Source organism: Salvelinus sp. IW2-2015, unplaced genomic scaffold (assembly GCF_002910315.2).
Source record: "Salvelinus sp. IW2-2015 unplaced genomic scaffold, ASM291031v2 Un_scaffold16414, whole genome shotgun sequence".
Classification (NCBI taxonomy): Eukaryota; Metazoa; Chordata; class Actinopteri; order Salmoniformes; family Salmonidae; genus Salvelinus; species Salvelinus sp. IW2-2015.
In genome coordinates this window covers 148,067-169,765 of record NW_019957575.1, presented here as the reverse complement: position 1 = coordinate 169,765, position 21,699 = coordinate 148,067, and the positions used below count along the sequence as shown (strand labels likewise).

The following is a 21,699-nucleotide window of genomic DNA, read 5'->3' as shown; positions in this document are numbered from 1 at the left end:
ATGCTACTGTAATTGTATGAATTATTAAATTCAGAATTCATGAATGCAATTCATGGAGGGGAGAAGGGTTTGTAATTCACGTAGGTTGATGTTAGGTAAGTTTTTTACACGTTACAGCATGTCAATGAATATGTGTTTTTATATCACTTGCACTTCTAGAGGCCTTAACAAAGGCTTCCAAACTGGCAGCGCGACTACAGGAAAACAGACCAAAAGGACATGGCAAAATGCTCAACCATTAAAGCACATATGAGTTAAATTGGAACAACACTCTCACTAACGGGTGTAACAAATATAACCTCTTATAAGGCACTTCTCAAAATAATGAGACGGAAACAACAATACCATGCAATCACTTGTTGGTCAAAAGGTTTTTGCGCTCCAAAAATATGGATTCGTAATTTGAAATACAGAAATTTTTTCGCACCCACAACATCTTCCACAGTGCACCATAATTTACAGTAAGCTGGAGTATGGTGCGTTTTACAGTAATTTACTGTTGATCATACAGGTGAAATACTGTAAAAACACAAACAAAGAATAAAACAACATTTGGAGTTCTGATAGGATTTGAAAGTTTTACTAAGCTCATGAGGCCTTACAGTGCATTCAGAAAGTATTCAGACACCTTCACTCTTTCCACATTTTGTTACGTTACAGCTTATTCTAAAATTGATTATATAGCTTTTTTTCCCCTCATCAATCTACCCAATTTAAACCCATAAGACAAAACAAGAACAGGTTTTTAGATTTTTTTAAAAATAACTGAAATATCAAATGTACATAAGTATTCAGACCTTTGGGCAGCTATTTCAGCCTCTGAGTGTCTTTAGGTATGACGGTACAGCTTGGTACATCTGTATTTGGGGAGTTTCTCATTCTTGTCTGAGATCCTCTCAGCTCTGTCAGGTTGGGGACCTCCACATGTTACAGAAAATGTTTTGGTACGTTCCTCAGATCTGTGGCCTGGACAAATCCTGTTGGATACTGACTCAACTTCCAGCACTTTAATAATGGGAATTGATGAAATTATGTAAAAATGGTCACTAGCCACTTTTCAAACAATGCCACATTAATATATGTTATCATACCTACATTACTCATCTCATTACTGTTATACTTGTACTCATACATCTACTGCATGTTGCATCGGTATGTAATACATGTTCATCTAGCCACTTTAACTTTGCCACTTTATGTTTAAATACACTACCATTACTCCATTCATTGTATATATGACGTCTATTACCCATCTCTGCATTGCCTATGCCGTTCGTACTCACATCATTCATATTATATGCTTATGTCATATTTTTATCCTTTACACTTGTGTGTATAAGGTAGTTAGTGTTGGAATTGTTGGGAGGTTAGGATTGACTGTTGGTATGTATTCTGCAGTTGTCCGGACTAGAAAGCACAAGCATTTGCTACACTCGATTAACATCTGCTAACCATGTGTATGTGACAAATAACTTTGATTTTGATTTTGAGTATGTCTGGAGCTTACGGAACTTATTTTACATCATGGTGGTTTTTTGCTCTTGAAATGCACTGTCAACTGCACTGTGATTCTTATATAGACTGGTGTTGCCTCTCCAAATTCATGTCCAATCAAAATGATTTACCACTGTGGATCCATAAGTTGTAGAAAATTCAGGGATGATCATGGAAAGGATGCACCTGATAGCATAACAAAGGGCTGAATACTTATGTAATAAGGTGATTTCTATTTATTTGTAATAATTTGCAAAAAATCTAAAACTTTGTTTATTTTTTTGGTCATTATTGGGGTATTGTGTGAGATTGATGAGGGGAAAATATTTATATCATTTTAGAATAAGGCTGTAACGTAACATAATGTGGAAGGTGAAGGGGCTCTGACAGTACTATCTGAAGCACTGTGCTGTTGAAGGTGTTTCCCTTTTCTATTCGTTTACCTTTTGCATTTTTGAAAGTGCACAGAACCAAACAGCCAAGGCAAGTGAGCTCCCGCAGGAATTCTCCAGGCTGAAGTTCTCTGGATGCAGAAGTGAGATTGTGCGTTTGGAAAACATAATTGCAGTGCAAGCCAAATCTTGACGACAGAAGNCTCCCACTTCCTCATGGGCCTGCCCTGGATCTGGGGATTCATCCTAGGGTAAACTCTCTCTGTCTGTCGGTCGGTCGTCTAAATTCCACTTATTATTCTGCAGCCTCCCGACGCATTTGTAAAACTAAAGGTCTACCTAACACCACTTGCATTCCATTTAGACCGGTGTAGAATATTTGGCAGCTACTGTAACTCACCATGAACACTTGAAGTATACTTTATACCAGGGCTCTCCAACCCTGTTCCTGGAGAGCTACTGTCCTGTAGGTTTTCACTCCAACCTTAATCTAGCGCACCTGATTCTAATAATGAGCTGGTTGATAAGGTGAACCAGGTTAGTTCCAACTGGGGTTGGAGCGAAAACCTCCAGGAGGGTAGCTCTCCAGGAGTAGGATTGGATACCCAGCCTTTATACATTTTCATTTCATCCTCTGATTCTTAGCCCCTTGCTCTCTCTTTCTCGCTCTCTCCCTCTTTTGCTTTCCATCTCTTGTCTTCTCTATTTCTATCATCCTCTCTCCTCTTGCTCTCTCTCTTGTCCTCTCCACTCTTACTGTCTCTCACTCTGATCTATCCATTGTTCTATTCATCCATCCCTCTAAATACACTACCCTACCCTCCTACATTACCAAAAGTAATTTTGGAACATCTCATTCCAAAATCATGGGCATCAATATGGAGTTTGTCCCCCCTTTGCTGCTATAACAGCCTCCACTCTTCTGGGGAGGCTTTCAACTAGATATTGGAACATTGCTGCCGGGACATGCTTCCATTCAGGCACGAGCATTAGTGAGGTTGGGCACTGATGTTGGGCGATTAGGCCTGGCTCGCAGTCAGTGTTCCAATACGTACCAAAGGTGTTTGAATGTGTTGAGGTCAGGGCTCTGCAGGTCAGTCAAGTTCTTCCACACCGATCTCGACAAACCATTTCTGTATGGACATCGCTTTGTGCACGGGGCATTGTCATGCTGAAACAGGGAAGCACAGAATCATCTAGAATATCATTGTATGCTATAGTGTTAAGATTTCCCTACTGAAACTAAGGGGCCTAGCCCGAACCATGAAAAACAACCCCAGACATTATTCCTCCTCCACCAAACTTTACAGTTGGCACTATTCATTGGGGCAGGTAGCATTCTCCTGGCTTCCGCCAAACCCAGATTTGTCCTTTGGACTGCCAGATGGTGAAGTGTTATTCATCGCTCCAGAGAACGAGTTTCCACTGCTACAGAGTCCAATGGCGGCGAGCTTTACACCACTCCAGCCGACGCTTGGTATTGCTTTAAGGTAATCTTAGGCTTGTGTGCAGCTGCTCGGCCATGGAAACCCTTTTCATGAAGCTGCCGACGAACAGTTCTTGTGCTGATGTTGCTTCCAGAGGCAGTTTGGAACTCGGTAGTGAGGGTTGCAACCGAGGACAGATGATTTTTCCGCACTAAGCGCTTCAGCGGTCCTGTTCTGTGAGCTTGTGTGGTCTACCACTTCACGGCTGAGCCGTTGTTGCTCCTAGACATTTCCACTTCACAATAACAGCACTTACAGTTACCCGGGGCAGCTCTAGCAGTGCAGAAATTTGACGAACTGCCACTTTGAAAGGTTCACTGAGCTCTTCAGTAAGGCCATCTTGCTGCCAATGTTATCTCTATGGGGATTGCATGGCTCTGTTCACTTTTATACAGCATTGATTGTGGCTGAAGTAGACAAATCCACTAATTTGAAGGGATGTCAACATACTTTTGTATGTATAGTGTATATCTCAAACAGATTCCTATTAGTAAAGCTGCATCATTAAACACTTTGTCTATACTAATTGTATTATCCCCCATAACCCCTCCCCTGTCTCTTCATGGTTTGCGATGTCTTCAAATTAATCAATCAAATGCACTATTTTTATTTAACATCAGCAGTTGCTCACAAAGTGCTTTTATAGGCCTTTGAAAGCATCTTCTACAGGGACATATTATATGATGAACTCTCATCGTGTGTCTCCTCTCCTGTAGGTTTGGTTTGTACGGCTATCTGCTAAATGGTCATATGACAATATTATTATCAGTATATTTTGCAGGTTGTTTCTTTCGGGGGTCGCTCTTCAGCCGGGCACACCAAACTGATGAATATGATATTATGATGATTAACCCTCACTTTGGCTCTCCCGTCTCTTGTAGATTTTGTGCTGAGCCGTGTCCCCGGCGTGGTGGTTCCCTCCATGCTGCTGCTGCAGAAGGATGGCTACGGCTTGGAGCAGGGCATCCCTACCTCCTCATGGCTGCCGGCAGCTTCGACGACATCCTGGCCATCACCGGCTTCACCACCTGCATGGGCATGGCCTTCGCCACCGGTAGGAATCCAATCAGTCGGGAGCATGTTGATCTGTTCTTCTGTTTCTTCTGCTTTAAGCCAATCAGGAGAGAGGTTTTGATCTGTGCCTCTGCTCTGAGCGAATGATGAGAGGAGACCACTAGAAAAAAAGAATAGAACGTATCTGTTTTTGTTGCAGCATTAATAGAAATCTTCGTGCAATCTGTCCTGGATCCAATAGATGACACCCTCACACTCGGGAATCGAACCTACGAACCCTGTTGTTGCAAGCGCCATGCTCTACCAACTGAGCCACAGGACCATTAGTAGAGCAAACTGCATGTGTCCTGCTGTTCCTGTGTCTCCCTTGTGTATTGCATGCTTTTTATTATTGACTCCTGCTTGCTTCTGTGTCCTAAATGGTATCCTCTTCCTATATAGTGAACTACTTTTGACCAGGAACCACATAGGACTCTGGTCAAAAGTAACAGGGTGCGATTTGGGACGATCCAGTCTGTTTTGATATTAATTTCATATGTTGTGCTGTGTCTCCCTCTGCAGCTCATGTGGTAACAACCTGCTGAGAGGTATACTGGAGGTGGGAGGGGGAATGTAGCTGGGGTACCTGGGACTTCTGTTGAGCTACTTTCCAGCAAAGACCAGGTACGAATCACCATTGAAAGGACTTAGCTTTCAAATGTCAAATGTTTATTAGTCACATGTGCCAAATACAACAGGTGTAGTAGACCTTACAGTGAAATGCTTACTTATAAGCCTTTAACCAACAATGCAGTTTAAAGAAATACCCTCCAAAATAAAATAAATGAACAAATAATTAAAGAGCAGCAAAAATAACAATAGCAAGGCTATATACAGGGGGTACCGTACAGATTCAATGTGCGGGGTAATATGTAGGTAGAGTCATTAAAGTGACTATGCATAGATAATAAGAGAGTAGCAGCAGTGTAAATGGGGGGGAGGGGCAATGCAAATAGTCTGGGTAGCCTATTTGACTATATGTTCAGGAGTCTTATGGTTTGGGGGTAGAAGCTGTTTAGAAGCCTCTTTGACCTAGACATGGCGCTCCGGTACCGCTTGCCACGTGGTAGCAGAGAGAACAGTCTATGACTAGGGTGACACCGCATGGTATAGAGGTTCTGGATGGCAGAAAGCTTGGACCAAGTGATGTAACTGGGCCGTACGCACTACCTCTGTAGTGCCTTGCGTTCGGAGGCCGAGCAGTTGCCATACCAGCAGTGATGCAACACGTCAGGATGCGCTCGATGGTGCAGCTGAATAACCTTTGAAGATCTGAGGACCCATGCCAAGTCTTTTCAGTCTCCTGAGGGGGAATAGGCTTTGTCATGCCCCTTCATGACGTGTTGGTGTGCTTGGACATGTTTTGTTGTGGTGATGTGGACACCAAGGAACTTGAAACTACAACCTGCTCCACTTCAGTCCCGCCGATGAGAATGGGGGCGTGCTCGGTCCTCCTTTTTCCTGTAGTCCACAATCATCTCCTTTGTCTTGATCACGTTGAGGGAGAGGTTGTTGTCCTGGCACCACATGGCCAGGTCTCTGACCTCCCTATAGGCTGTCTCGTCGTTGTCGGTGATCAGGCCTACCACTGTTGTGTCATCAGCAAATAATGATGGTGTTGCTGGCCGTGCAGTCATGAGTGAACAAGGGAGTACAGGAGGGGACTGAGCACGCACCCCTGAGGGGCACCCTGTTGAGGATCAGCGTGGAGGATGTGTTGTTCCCTACCCTTACCACCTGGGGGTGGCCCGTCAGGAAGTCCAGGATCCAGTTGCAGGGGAGATGTTTAGTCCAGGGTCCTTAGCTTACTGATGAGCTTTGAGTGCACTATGGTGTGAACGCTGAGCTGTAGTCAATGAATAGCATTCTCACATAGCTGTTCCTTTTGTCCAGGTGTGGAAGGGCAATAGAGAGCTTTTAGTCTAGGAGTAGGCGTAGTCCAGGTCTAGAAACTGGCCTGTGGAGTTGACCTATAACGGAGCTCAGTTTTCTCAGTAGCGTTTCCCTTTCTCAGTAATGTTACTCCAGGGACATAGTTATTGTTTGGAAAACGTTTCGTAATACTTCCTTCTCTCTCTCACTATTTCTCCTGTAGGACAACGTAGTGATGAAGCGCTCATTCTGCTGCTGGGCATGTCGGTGTTTGCCGTGTTCGGCAGCAACGTGGCCGGATTCCCCGGCTCGGGGGGCCTCTGCACCCTGGTCCTCGCCTTCCTGCCAGCCTGGGCTGGAGAAGGTCAAAGGTCAGTCACCACACACACACACACACACACACAACGACCCCATCCCGTCCGACCACTCACTCAACCCCCCGTATCGTGCATCTTCTAGCTAGGCACTTACTCTCTCACCCAAATGCCCCCGAGCCTTTACCTCCATCACACTGGGCTAAACTAAAACATTGGATAGCAGCTGGACAACTTTAACGTTCCAGTGCGCAAAACTGCTGTCTTAACACACATTAGGACTTTTCCAGTCAGGATAGAGGCCCCAAATGTACAGTCACAGAGTCACATCTCGTATTGTCTCTATGGGAGGCAGATTCTCCAGTAGAGTAACAGAGTTGTGAAGTCTTGGTGTTTGCTGAACTCTTCTCTGTCGTCTGCTTTGTGTCGTAGGTGGTTTTTAATGTTTCTATCGCTTGTCTTGATGGCGCCGCTCAAACCCCTCCATTTGCTCTACTTTCACAAATTGTATTTGAAAGCGTCAGTAATTTGAGAAACCGTAACGTGTGTGTGTGTGTGTGTGTGTGTGTGTGTGTGTGTGTGTGTCTGTCTCGGTGTGTGTGCAGGTCCCTGTGGAGGACATAGTGGATATTGCCTGGGAGGTGTTCCAGCCACTGCTCTTCGGCTTGATCGGGGCCGAGATCCAAATTTCAGAGCTGGACAAAAACACTGTCGGTGAGAACACAAACACACACACAAACACACAGTCAGTAAGAACACACACTACATATACATTTATACCCCGCTCTTTGGAGATAATCTATTAGGGTCGTTTTTCCATATGTTTTCCTACTTTAACTTGAATAAAGTGTTTATCATTCAACCCCCTTCTCTGTCCCACCAGGCCTGGGCATAGGCTCTCTGGCCATTGGTCTGCTGGTGCGTATTCTCTTCACCTTCGTTTGTGTGCTGTGTGCCGGCTTCAACTTCAAAGAGAAGCTCTTCATCGCTCTGGCCTGGCTACCCAAAGCCACTGTACAGGTACTTAATGTTAAATAGAAACTAAGGTGGCCTGGAGTGGTCTAAACCCCTGCCTCTGGAGCACATGTACCTCTGCCAGCTTACTGCTCTTTCAACATTCTCTCTCCTCTCCATTTTGCCGTATCCAATAAGCATACAAAACAGGATCCAAGGGGTGAAATTTGCTTCACACAAAAAAAGGCTTAACAAGCAAAATAATCATAACATTTGAATATTCTAACTAGTGATTGCGTGACATGCAACACGTATTATTACCTATGTCTGCGTTATTTTAACTTTATGACAGAGTTCCAGCTCTCACAATGTTGAGGGTGACGTGGCCAATGTGTCGATCTCCTCCCCACCTCTTCTCTCCCCAGGCGGCCATCGGCTCCACAGCGCTGGACATGGCCCGCACCAAGGAGGATAAGGAGCTGGAGAAGTACGGCATGGACGTGCTGACAGTGGCTGTGCTCTCCATCCTGCTCACCGCCCCCGTAGGGGCCCTGGTCATAGGACTCACAGGACCTCGCCTGCTGCAGAAACCAAAGAACGCTGCCTGGGGTGAGGACGCACACACAGAATGTGCAAACACACTGTCTGCATAAATGCACAGACAGAAGCACACAGCAACAGGAAGGACTGCCTCTCCATCGCTTTTGAAATAGAAACACCCAAAAAAAAACACACCTACTACTAACCTAGCTTGAGTGACAGCTGTTATCCCCACATGATGTACAGTGGCTTGCGAAAGTATTCACCCCACTTGGCATTTTTCCTATTTTGTTGCCTTACAACCTGGAATTAAAATAGATTTTTAGGGGGTTTGTATCATTTGATTTACACGACATGCCTACCACTTTGAATTTGCTAAATATTTTTTATTGTGAAACAAACAAGAAATAAGACAAAAAAACTGAACTTGAGTGTGCATAACTATTCACCCCCCCCAAAGTCAATACTTTATAGAGCCACCTTTTGCAGCAATTACAGCTGCAAGTCTCTTGGGGGTACGTCTCTATAAGCTTGGCACATCTAGCTACTGGGATTTTTGCCCATTCTTCAAGGCAAAACTGATCCAGCTCCTTCAAGTTGGATGGGTTCTGCTGATGTACAGCAATCTTTAAGTCATACCACAGATTCTCAATTGGATTGAGGTCTGAGCTTTGACCTAGGCCATTTCAAGACATTTAATTGTTTCCCCTAAACCACTTTAGCAGTATGCTTAGGGTCATTGTCCTGCTGGAAGGTGAACCTCTGTCCCAGTCTCAAATCTCTGGAAGACTGAAAYAGGTTTCCCTCAAGAATTTCCCTGTATTTAGCGCCATCCATCATTCCTTCAATTCTGACCAGTTTCCCAGTCCCTGCCAATGAAAAACATCCCCATAGCATGATGCTGCCGCCACCACCATGCTTCACTGTGGGGATGGTGTTCTCAGGGTGATGAGAGGTTTTGGGTTTGCGCTAGACATAGCGTTTTCCATGATGGCCAAAAAGCTCAATTTTAGTCTCGTCTGACTAGAGTACCTTCTTCCATATGTTTGGGGAGTCTCCCCATGCCTTTGGTGAGCACCAAACATGTTTGCTTGGACACTCTTCCGTAAAGCCCAGCTCTGTGGAGTGTATTGCTTAAAGTGGTCCTATGGACAGATACTCCAATCTCTGCTGTGGAGCTTTGCAGCTCCTTCAGGGTTATCTTTGGTCTCTTTTTTACCTCTCTGGTGAATGCCTCCTTGCCTGGTCCGTGAGTTTTGGTGAGCGGCCCTCTCTTGGCAGGTTTGTTGTGGTGCCATATTCTTTCAATTTTTTAAATAATGGATTTAATGGTGCTTCGTGGGATGTTCAAAGTTTCGGATATTTTTTTATAACCCAACACTGATCTGTACTTTTCCACAACTTTGTCCCTGACCTGTTTGGAGAGGTCCTTGGTCTTCATGGTGCTGCTTGCTTAGTGGTATTGCAGACTCTGGGGCTTTTCAGAACAGGTGTGTTGTGTGTGTTATATGTATGTATATATATATATATATATATGATACTTAGATCGCACACATGGACTTTATTTAACTAATTATGTGACATCTGAAGGTAATTGGTTGCACCAGATCTTATTTAGGAGCCTCATAGCAAAGGGGTGAATACATATCCACGTGGCATTTTTCCATACATTTTTTTAGTTTAACTTTTAGATATTTTTTTTCTTAATTTCACTTCACCAATTTGGACTATTTTGTGTGTGTCCATTATATGACGTCCAAATAAAAATCTATTTAAATTACAGGTTGTAATGCAACAAATAGGAAAAACGCGAAGGGGGGTGTGAATACTTTTGCAAGGCACTGTAAACGGTGACCTTATACACCCCATTATGGTTTTAACCTCCACTCCTATTATACTCAATTGTGCTTTTTTAAAACCAGCTTGTCATAGCTTTGTCCACACAGCATAGGGAAGGAAGCGTGTTCATGAAAAGCAGTGTCCCTTTATGACTGAGATGATCTTTATTCAAAAAAGCCTGGATCCAAACTGATATGCTTTGTTTTAACATTGTTGACAGTGGCGAAACAGAGCGTGTCAGTCAGGATCTCAGGCTAATAAAGAGAAGCTGTGGATTGGAGAATGATTTGCATCGTGGCTTCAGGTAGTCTTTGTTTCCTGCCTCGTGTTTCGTCTCAGCCCTGTCACCGCACAATGGTGGTTGCTCTTCAGGTTTGGAGGGAGATCTTTGTCTTTGACTACACTGTGTTCCTGGTACAACGTGTTACCTGCCCATCACTGTGTCTCAGACTGACACTCGCTGAGACATTTTCCTTATTGACCATTTGCCAATCGTCTTATTTAGTTTATACTCACATGGAGGCACTTCAGTTTCTTCGCACACACATGCAAGCATGCACGCACACACACACTGCAAAGGCGATTTTTAAAAAAATCATTATTTTCTACCCTTTTTCCTTGGATATGCAGAGCGGGAGCAAAGCGGAACTATAATCGAGACCCCAATCACCTACGAGAGTACCCTCTGATGGCGGGAACCAGGAAGTACACTTCACCAAGGAGGATATGACATGGATGGATCGTAGGGAAATGGGGGCACTTCAAGCGTGCATCAAAAATGGCACCCTATTCTCTTTAAAGTACTGTTTAGAGAATATGGTTCCTATTTCAGACTGGTGACACCCAGGATATTGCCTTTCGGACAGTGGGGTCTCTCATCTGTGTATCTGTCCTTGGTGTGTTTGACATCCTGCAGTGTTTATTTATATCTCCCCCCCCCGAGGGTAGTTTCCAGGCCTCGAACTACAGCTGCCACTCAACCAACAAGCCACTATATCCAAGCATTATGCACTATACTGTAACGTTAATTTCGCTATACTGAAAATTCAGTAATGCTACTACTAAAATGATACCCTATCATTAAAAGTGGTTCGATGAGCTGAGCCACTAGAAGTAAATGTTTTTGACATGGCATATTGTGTGTTCATTATCATACAGTCATACACTGTATGTACGCCTTCACAGCATTTATTTTTTGTCCTTAGGCCTTACGCATCAATTATTTACCAGCTGCTGATGTTGTATTCTGTGTGAATGTAATGTATTATTAGCGGTGGATGGTTGTTGCTAGCTAGACTCAGGGCGAAGGCAAGACAATTTTATTTATTGTACGTTTCCATTTGAGCAATATTCAAATCATGTTGTGCACTAAATGTGACCGAATGATGTCAAARAACATGAGCAATATGGGCCCCTAGCTAAGATATATTTATGACAGGGGTCTTTCATGCAAAATCAGTCTGGCTCAGATAATAGCATCACACTGTAAAATCTGTTTATAAGAAAAGACTGCCAAACAGTCTGTTTTTTTGTTCTATTCATTTTATGGTGTTTTTTTATTATTCTTATTCAGTATTTATGATTTTGATTCCATAAAGAGTTAATTGTGCAGTTGATTTAGAGATACTTTTGTTACGTTTGTATGGACTCTTGAACGGATCCCTTTAGGTTTTTCAGTAGTAATTTATCATACCATTTAAGAGTCCTGTTTTAACTTTTGAAACTTGAACTGTTAAATTGTAAAAAATGTATTTTCTGAGATCAATGCACATTTTCTGTTAAACTAATTCCATTATAATTTGCTCCAGATTGCGTATATACTGGAGGTCTAGCTCAACTGGAATATTATACCCAGAAATGATTTGATATTGATAGAAACGTCAGCACTGGCCCTTTAACAAAAGTTGTAGTATTTTGACACTAAGAAAACATTAAGGACACCTTCCTAATATTGAGTTGCAGCCCTTTTGCCCTCGGAACAGCCGCAATTTGTCTGGGCATGGACTCTACAGGGTGTCAAAGTGTTCTACAGGGATGCTGGCCCATGTTGACTCCAATACTTCCTACAGTTGTCAAGTTGGCTCGATGTCCTTTGGGTGGTGGACCATTCTTGATACACACGGAGAAACTCTTCAGCATGAAAAACCCAACAGTGTTGCAGTTCTTGACACAAACCGGTGCCATACAATTTTCAAAGGCAATTAAATATTTTGCCTTGCCCATTCACCCTCTGAAGGGCACATACAGTGTATTTGCAAAGTATTCAGACCCTTTGCTATGAGGCTTGAAATTGAGCTAAGGTGCATCCTGTTTCCATTGATCATCCTTGAGGTGTTCTACAACAAGATTGGAGTCCACCTGTGGTAAATACAATTGATTTTACATGATTTGTAAAGGCACTCACTTGTCTATATAAGGTCCCACAGTTGACAGTGCATGTCAGAGCAAAAACCAAGCCATGAGGTTGAAGCGCCAAAACAGGATTGTGTCGAGGCACAGATCTGGGGAACGGTACCAAAAAATGTCTGCAGCATTGAGGGTCCCCAAGAACACAGTGGCCTCCATCATTTTTAAATGGAAGAAGTTTGGATCCACCAAGACTTCCTAAAGCTAGCCGCCTGGCCAAACTGAGCAGTCGGGGGAGAAGGGCCTTGGTCAGGGAAGCGACCAAGAACCTGATGGTGACTCTGACAGAGCTCTGTGGAGATGGGAGAACCTTCCAGAAGGACAACCATCTCTGCAGCACTCCACCAATCAGGCCTTTATGGTGGAGTGGCCAGATGGAAGCCACACCTCAGTAAAAGGCACATGACAGCCCGCTTGGAGTTTGCCAAAAGACACCTAAAGAACTCTCAAACCATGAGAAACAAGATTGTCTGGTCTGATGAAACCAACCTTTTACTATTTGGCCTGAATAACAAGCGTCACATCTGGAGGGAGCCCGGCACCATCCTTACGGTGAAGCATGGTGGTGGCAGCATGTTGTGGGTATGTTTTTCAGCGGCAGGGACTGGGAGACTAGTCAGAATCGAGGGAAAAATGAACAGAGCAAAGTACAGAGATCCTTGATGAAAACCTGCTCCAAGAGCGCTCAGGACCACATTCTGGGGCGACGGTTCACCTTCCAACAGGACAATGACCCCAAGCACACTGCCAAGACAACGCAGGAGTGGCTTCAGGACAAGTCTCTGAATGTTCTTGAGTGGCCCAGCCAGAGCTGTGACTTGAACCCGATCGAACATCTCTGGAGAGACCTGAAAATAGCTGTGAAGGGACGCTCCCCATCCAACCTGACAAGACTTGAGAGGATCTGCAAAGAAGCATGGGAGAAACTCCCCAAATACAGGTGTGCCAAGCTTGTAGCATCATACCCAAGAAGACTTGAGGATGTAATCACTGCCAAAGGTGCTTCAACAAAGTACTGAGTAAAGGATCTGAATACTTATGTAAATGTGAGAATCTAAAAATCTGTTTTTGCTTTGTCACTGTGGGGTATTGTGTGTAGATTGAGGGGGGGTGAACAATTGTATAAATTTAAGGCTGTAACGTAACAAAATGTTACAGGATCTGAATACCTTCTGAATGCACTGTATACACAATCCATGTCAAGGCTTAAAAATCATTTAACTTGTCTTCCCTTTATCTACAGTACACTAATTGAAGTGGATTTAACAAGTGATGTCAATAAGGGATCATAGCTTTCACCTGGTCAGTCTTATGGAAGGGGCAGGTGTCCTTAATGTTTAACACTCAGCGTAGATGCTACTTGTATTGTAATGATGCTTTTGTTTTGTGTTAAGAGGTGAGCAAAGTTCTTATCTTTAACGTGGTGATATTATAATGGGTCAGATGTTTCGATCACCATCAAAAAGCACAGGTCGGGTCCTAGCGTCAAGGTTTTGGAATGGAAAGCAAACAGTAACTGGTCCTGCTGGTGTCCTTAGGTTATGTTGGAATATGAACACCACCCAATAGTTGGCAACATTTTTGTGCAAACAAACTCATGGAAAATGTGTGTCAAATGATTGTAAATCAGTTCCCAAAACTTCAAGGCCTGTTTCTTTCTTTCTTGCCATTTGACAAAAACAAAGTAACTCAGGTCAACTTTTATTTTTTACAAAAGTCCACAGGCGGGCACAGTTTGCCTAAATCCCAGGAAAACTGGATTGGTATTTAACATAAGGATCAGATACCTTCAAATCTCATGTTGATGAATGAATTAAGAAATATTTGCAATACATTCAGTTTTAATGCAAAGTCAGACAGACAACGGACATGTTTGATACTGTAAAGGCAAAAGAATTGAATTGCTTAAATATTTGTAGAAAAACAAGGGTTCATTGTTGAGTGGAGGAGTTTTGTGAAATTGAGATGTCTTAAGATCGTCAGATTGAATACACAACAGTATGAACACAGAATTAAGGCTATGAACAAAGAGAAAACAAATACGTTTGTTTGTATGCAAGTGAACGACTTCAAGCTTACAGTAGTTCGGAGACTGAAAAGGCTAAGTATATATATTTTTTCAACTGAACAAAATATACTACTACCCTAAATAGCAAGTTGCTACCCTGATTGCAATTATGACTTAAGTTCAAATTACCCTCAATGTGATCCCAATAGTTTGAAACCGAGCGGTGCTACCAAGGAGACCAAGGTTAACTGTTTCTAACAAGAGCTACTAGCCAGACTGGAAAATGGCCACTGTACAAAAGGTTCTCAGAAAGAGACAAGAGGGAGTGGTGATAGTTTGAAAGGTTTTATGCTACTCTGTGGTATAACCTCTAATGCCCATTATTGGCAAGTTGAAATAAATAAGATTTACAAAAGTGTTGATGGTAAAATCTTTGAGTTAACGTGCCACCAACATTTCTACAGCATATCACTGCCAAAAGCAAAGTATGCGCCATCTTTTTTTTACCAAAACAAAAGACAATTTGGGAGAGTGCAAAAGGCCATGCCCTAAAATACATTTTCTTTAAAGAACTAAAGACAGGAGGGAGTGAAGATGGCGGCTCCCTCAGTGTTAAAGATGGATTATAATATCTTCTTCTTGAGTATGAGAGGCCCCACGTTGTCTCCAGTCAACTCATTGTGCTTTATGTGTGATTTGTCACAAACAGGAAACTGCAACAGGAAACAACTTAATATTAGATGATACGTACAGTATGAGGCATTGCTTATAGATAGGCTAACTTGAGCCCCCCCATAGTTGACCATTTATTAACAGTCATATGCTTCCCTTTGGCCTCAAGACAGTGAGAATGGAAAAAGAAACTGTTGATATCTGCATAAATTGCTACGGTTAGAAGACCACTAGCTATTGCTATAAGTCTTTGCATCTAAAACCAATCTCAAGCCAACTACCCCCCCATTCCCTTGGCACTGACGCATGAAGGCTGATCAGGGCCTTTATTCAAAAAGCGTCTCAGAGTAGTACTGCGATCTAAGATTAGGTTCCCCCTGTCCAGATAATCTTCTTCATTATGATCTATCAGGCAGTATTGATCCTCAGCACTCCTGAGAGACTTTGAATATGGGCCCTGAAATTACTAAGAAGGTATAGTGTTAGCAATAACCATCCAACTCTCCCTCTAGTCTAATTTACCGTTTTGGAGCGCCAGCAGCGGCAGTAGCAGACATTTGTGCTCTTCAAGTCCTCAATATCTATCTCGTTAACCACTTTGGGGTTCTCCTTCTGGATCTTCAGGTTGATCAGGCTGTCCTTCTGCTTCTTCTTCTTGGGCAGGAAGGGCCGGATGGTGAGGTAGCCCAGCAGGGCCAAGATTCCCAGGAGAGGCAGCAACCGGAGCCAATCAAGGACTGGGAAGAAAACACAATCAGGCACACACACAGGCAGGCACAGGTAAAACACAGAGTGATATTGGATCTCCTCAATTGTTCCACCCCTGCGGTTCCCATAACATGGGGTTATAGCAGAGTCATACAATTACACAACATGTATAGAGTACCACAGTATGAATCATAAAACCTAGCGGTCAAACAAGGAAATGGTTACAATCGTTTTAACACCATTCATTTTTAAAATAAGGGCTGACCATGGCATGAAGTTTTTGGTAACCATGTAAATCTCTTAGACAAGGTGACTTATCAATATTTTTGCCTGTATTTACCCCACAAAAATGAAACGCTAATGTGGCTATCATAAAGAACTACAATTGCCATGATGATCTGGACGAGACTGCTGAATTCAGGCAAAGGTAAAAAAATCTCTGGATTAACTGTCTAATGTTAGCTAAATTGAGTAATTAATAAATTGCCTAAATTTCTTTCAATTCTGTCAACTGTCTTGTGCAATTTATTATTTTACACAATACCTGTTAGCAAAGGTGTAGGCTTGAAATTATGTGCAGGAGCTTGCAGGGATTTGTAGTCTTGCGTGATGTCTACTTTGATGCTAAKTAGCATTTTCAAATCAGTAAATACAGCCGAATATATTGATCAAAGTCGCCTTGTCCGAATKATTTTTTTAGATGGTTATCAAAACGTCACGCCARGGTAAGCCTACACAAAACACAGCACTTATTTTAAGTGTTTTAAATAATTATTTGAMCGCTAGGTTTTATGGGTATTAAGACACCTCCACTGTGGGGCTCTTTAGGCTGTCTCCATTTAGCAGAATACAACTGGCTGGAATGCGGATCACTGTGCACCCCAATGACCCATGATCAGGGCCCATATTAAAAAGTGCTGATCGAGGATAAGGTCCATCCTGTCAATTATCTTATTCATTAAGATCTTAAGGCAAAACTGATTCTATATCAGCTCTCATACTCTCAGATCATCTTAGTATCTGATAGGCTGGCCTACCCATTGATAGTTCAAGAGGCCAATATAACAGTGGATAATGTCCCATGGAGTATTCCATTGACTATGACAACTTTGAGGGCTGTGTATTTAAATCTCATGGCAATTAAATTAAATGGCTTTTGATTAAAAAGAAGGGTGCCTAAAGGGAGAATGTTCATCTCATTATAAGATTTCTCGACTTCAAAAAGGCAAATGTAAAAACACCATCAAATCCGGACAAAATAATTTAATGAGGTGCTCATCCTTGAAGCTGCTAGACTGAATTTGGCTGCGGACGCATCGTTTACACAGGCATCCAATTCTGATCTTTTTTCCACTTATTGGTATTTTGACCAATCACATCAAATCTTTTAACATCAGATTTTTTTCAGAGCTGATCTGATTGCTCAACAATTAGTGAAACAAATACCAGAATTGGTCTGCCTGTGTAAACACAGCCTTGTATTTTTTCCCACTAATTGGTCTTTTGACTAACTAAACACAATCTTTTGATTCCTGCAGGGACTTTTTACTTGACTCCCATCTTTTCCTGAGAGTGAAAACATTAACATGACAAATGTAATATAGGGGTGGAAAAACCTCAGTAGTTATGCTACTGACTGCAGGCTTATAACTTCAAAACTACACCGAACGGCAATGAAATTAACAATTGAGCTTCCAGTGCCATGTCAATAATTCCAGTCGTTTCATGTTTATGCATCTCCTATAGATTTGCTACTGAAGACTTATTAAATCAATGTTTACAATGTCAATGATCCTCAGTATGGAGCATCTCAGGGCAATGGGAGAAACCATAATTTACCACCACTACTTTCCAGACCTGGATTCAAATCCTATTTGAATTAATTTAAAATATTTTACTCTATCTGTGCTTGATTGAGCTTGCCTGGCTTAATGGACAAATAGAATAGTCCCAAAACTGCAAACCCCTCCCATCTGGCAATTCAGACAGAATAGGGGAAAACACTCAAAGTATTTGAAAGATTTTGAAATAGTACCCATGTCTGCTGCTTTCCTTAGAAAAACAGCACGCTTTTATTTAACTAGGCAAGTCAGTTAAGAACAAATTCTTATTTACAATGACGGCCTACCCATGTCATCTGCACACTCAAGGATATCTGCCAGCCACTAGTTTAGGGCTATTTTTAAGTCCCAAATCTGACACTTTCCATAGGGGTGCATTCAGCGTTTCTTCAAGTTGTCAAAGCTTGAAACAACTAAGTGGTCGCCTGAGGTCTCATAGCTCATTTACAGTGGGATTGTCATTGTACTTMAATTCAAGGCATAACTTATCCAATGTTGTACACTGACAGTTACTGTCGTCAGACCTTTTCCCTCTCACAACTACTCATAAAGGCTAGTGTGTGAGCCTGGTTCAGGTGTAAGGAATTTGTTCTCCATTGAGTAAGTGTACCGTCCTAGATTTACRCTGCCCTATGGGAATACTATGAGTGTTTTTCATGTTTTGCAGCTAAGGCAAAGGAAAGGTTTGTAGATGCAATGTTTAATGACATCAACTTATATCAGCAGCTGTTTCAAAAGGAACTTTTAGAAAGTCCTGTCCAGTGAGTCTTATTAGCCTACATGTGACTGGTTGGTAACAATTCACTTGAAGCAGCTTAAAGTGTTATTATAGGCCAATAGTTGGTTCTCTGTTTTTAGGTGAATTTCAGAAGCTCCATACTTTTGCTTCATTGACTGATTGGTCTCAATGTGCCTGCCTGCCATGAGAGCAAGAATCATCACTGCTAATAGCATATACTTTGTTCATGTCAAGTAATGAACTCCATCAATTGAAGCTTGGAGATTGTTGTTCATACACACAGGAGTATGTAAAACACGCATCACTGTAGCCTGTATATCAAAGTATAAGCAGCATCAACTTGGATTGTAATTTGTACATCTATTTTGTTGTAGCCTAATGTTTCATATGCTTGGAATAACATGGTTTAGTTCCCTTCCATAGCCAAGAGAGGAAATGTGCTACATACAAACGAAACACTTGTTTGGCTGTACACTTAATACGTTTCCACTCTGAGTCTGATACATTGTAACAGTAAATGTATCTCAAAGTAGTGCACTGTTAAGTTACCCTTCAATGTTTAATCAACTTGACCTGAGCCAAGTATGGAACTTTATTCAATATTTAGTGGATTAGCACTTTTACAGCCCCACAGAACCCCCTGACAATCTATAAGAAACTTTGAAAAACCGCACTAAAACTGGCGAACTATTGTGGCTAATCTTGTAGGCGTGCATGCATGCATGGGGACAAGATATTTTGTCTTTCCTGTTTTCAACATCGCAAACATTTACCTGTTAACCTCGCAAATCCTCCGATCGTCTCGGGAAGGGGGRACTTCTTGAGGTAGGCTGGAAGCTGGGTTTTTATGATCTTTGAAATAGTTTCTAAAACCATCTTGAATGAAACTATAGACAGGTTTTAGTTTGAGCTGGATATTTCCTGAGGTCCGTTTGCGTCATTACGCTATTTTAGAAGCTCGAGTCTTGACTGTTGCGTACAAATTGTCCGTGCAATAGAAATAAATAGAGAAGACGCGTAGATGTGTTGGTGAATAGAAGCATTTGCGGAAGATGATGCTAAAACATGTAACAATGAACGTTGGTAGAGTTGGTGTCATCTGATTGGACAGTTTCTAATGGCGCAGATAAAGAGAAAGTAGCCAATTTCTTTACTTTGTTTGATACATAGGCCGATGTGATGTTTGTATGGCAAAGTATCTTACCGATGTTTTCAGCGAAAAATTACATTGTATTCCATTCTATTGTATGCTATTGTATTCTATTATATTTGTTATTTATTTGTGCATTGGCTTCAATCATTCATTGATTCATTGATTCATTCAGCCTTCCTAAGCAAACGTGTAAATGTTTGTTGACTCATAATTTCACCCATATAATAATACTTTAAAGTTTGATTAGAACTTCAAGAGGAAATTAAATAGGCTGGGATGTATATATATATATATATATATATATATTACCTTTATTTAACTAGGCAAGCCAGTTAAGAACAAATTCTTATTTTCAATGACGGTCTACCCCGGCCAAACCCGGACGACGCTGGGCCAATTGTGTGGCGCCCTATGGGACTCCCAATCACGGCCGGATGTGATGCAGCCTGGATTCGAACCAGGTACTGCAGTGACGCCTCTTGCACTGAGATGCAGTGTCTTTTGCAAGTCATCGTGTGTGTGTGTGTGTGTGTGTGTGTTGTGTGTGTGTGTGTGTGTGTGTGTGTGTGTGTGTGTGTTGTGTGTGTGTGTGTTGTGGGTGTGTGTGTGTGTGTGTGTGTGTGTGTGGTGTGTGTGTGCGTGTGTGTGTGCAATGTGGGTAGTTGGCTACAAATGGGATCCACCTAAAAGTTTAGGGGCTACATAAATCATATATCTATGTCTCAGACATAGTTCATAATCTGAAACTATTTCACGGTAAAATATTTGTTTCTCTCTCCATGGTACATAATGGCTTGTCCTTGTGTCCTCTGTTCTGCAGTCTGAGCTGATCTGAAAACACAAGGAGAGGTGAAGTCAATGTGGATGATGATTTGCTTACCCCTGTCAAATTATTTCACCTCACTCCTGATGAATGGAAGGACTATTGAAATACACATAGGAAAAGCATGCATCACGTTGTACTTTCCATTTCCAGTTTATATTTACTTCCTTATGAATCCAAATATAGTGAACAAAAATATTAACATAACATGTAAAGACTTGGTCCCAATATCTCAGAAATATTCCAAAACTACAAAAAGCTTATTTCTCCCAAATGTTACATCCCTGTTAGTGAGCATTTATCCTTTGCCAAGCTGATTAAAGAGCATGATCATTGTGCTGGGGATAATAAAAGGCCACTCTAAAATGTGCAGTTTTGTCACACAACACAATGTCACAGATGTCTCAAGTTTTAAGGGAGTGTGCTATTGGCATGTTGACTGCAGGAATGTCCACCAACCACCCAGACAGCTGATGAAACTGTGGGTTTGCACAACCCACAATTTCTGCACAAACAGTCAGAAACTGTCTCAGGGAAGCTCATCTGCGTGCTTGTCGCCCTCACCAGCGTTGTGATCTGACTGCAGTTTGGCGTCGTAACCGACTTCAGTGGGCAAATGCTCACCTTTGATGGCCACTGGCACGCTGGAGAAGTGTGCTCTTAACACAGTTTCAACTGCACCGGGCAGATGGCAGACAGCGTGTATGGCGTCGTGTGGGCGAGCGGTTTGCTGATGTCAACTTTGTGAACAGAGTGCCCCATGGTGGCAGTGGGGTTATGGTATGGGCAGGCTTAACCTACAGACAATGAACACATTTGCATTTTATTGATGGTAATTTGAATGCACGGAGATTCCTTGACGAGATTCTAAGGCCCATTGTTGTGCCATTCATCCACCGCCATCATCTCATGTTTCAGCATGATAATGCACAGCCCCATGTCTCAAGGATCTGTACACAGTTACTGGAAGCTGAAAAAAAATCATATTTCTTCCATGTCCTGTATACTCACCAGACATGTCACCCATTGAGCATGTTGGGGATAGTCTGGATCAACGTGTACGACAGGGTGTTCCAGTTCCCGCCAATTTCCAGCGACTTCGTGCAGCCATTGAAGAGGAGTGGGACACGATTCCACAGACCACAATTAACAGCCTGATCAACTCTTATGCGAAGGAGATGTTTTGCGCTGCATGAGGCAAATGGTGGTAACACCCGATACTGACTGGTTTTCTGATCCACGCCCCTACCTTTTAAAAAAATATATCTGTGACCAACAGATGCTTCTCTGTATTTCCAGTCATGTTGTCCTCTGTAGCTCAGTTGGTAGAGCATGGTGCTTGCTATGCCAGGAGTGTGGGTTTGATTCCCACCCATACTTAAAATGTATGCATACATGACTGTA

The 21,699-nt window shown here is 42.3% G+C and overlaps 2 protein-coding genes across 2 annotated transcripts; one reads left to right on the top strand and one right to left on the bottom strand.

The window, feature by feature from the left end:
- The first annotated feature begins 2,102 nt into the window (after positions 1-2,102).
- LOC112080659 (sodium/hydrogen exchanger 9B2-like) lies at positions 2,103-13,996 on the top strand. The gene is given in 10 exon segments (XM_070442654.1): positions 2,103-2,137; positions 4,090-4,094; positions 4,255-4,344; positions 4,347-4,427; positions 6,522-6,638; positions 6,641-6,669; positions 7,218-7,326; positions 7,496-7,632; positions 7,992-8,175; positions 10,576-13,996. Coding segments are annotated over 10 exon segments (846 nt in total). The 3' UTR covers positions 10,635-13,996.
- A 44-nt stretch (positions 13,997-14,040) lies between these two features.
- Positions 14,041-19,347, bottom strand: LOC112080657 (CDGSH iron-sulfur domain-containing protein 2B). The gene is made up of 3 exons (XM_024146501.2): positions 19,093-19,347; positions 15,554-15,768; positions 14,041-15,072 (listed from the first exon to the last, which is right to left on the bottom strand). Exons 1-3 carry the CDS (start codon positions 19,193-19,195, stop codon positions 14,983-14,985), a joined length of 408 nt encoding a protein of 135 aa, XP_024002269.1. The 5' UTR covers positions 19,196-19,347; the 3' UTR covers positions 14,041-14,982.
- Between the last annotated feature and the right edge of the window lie 2,352 nt (positions 19,348-21,699).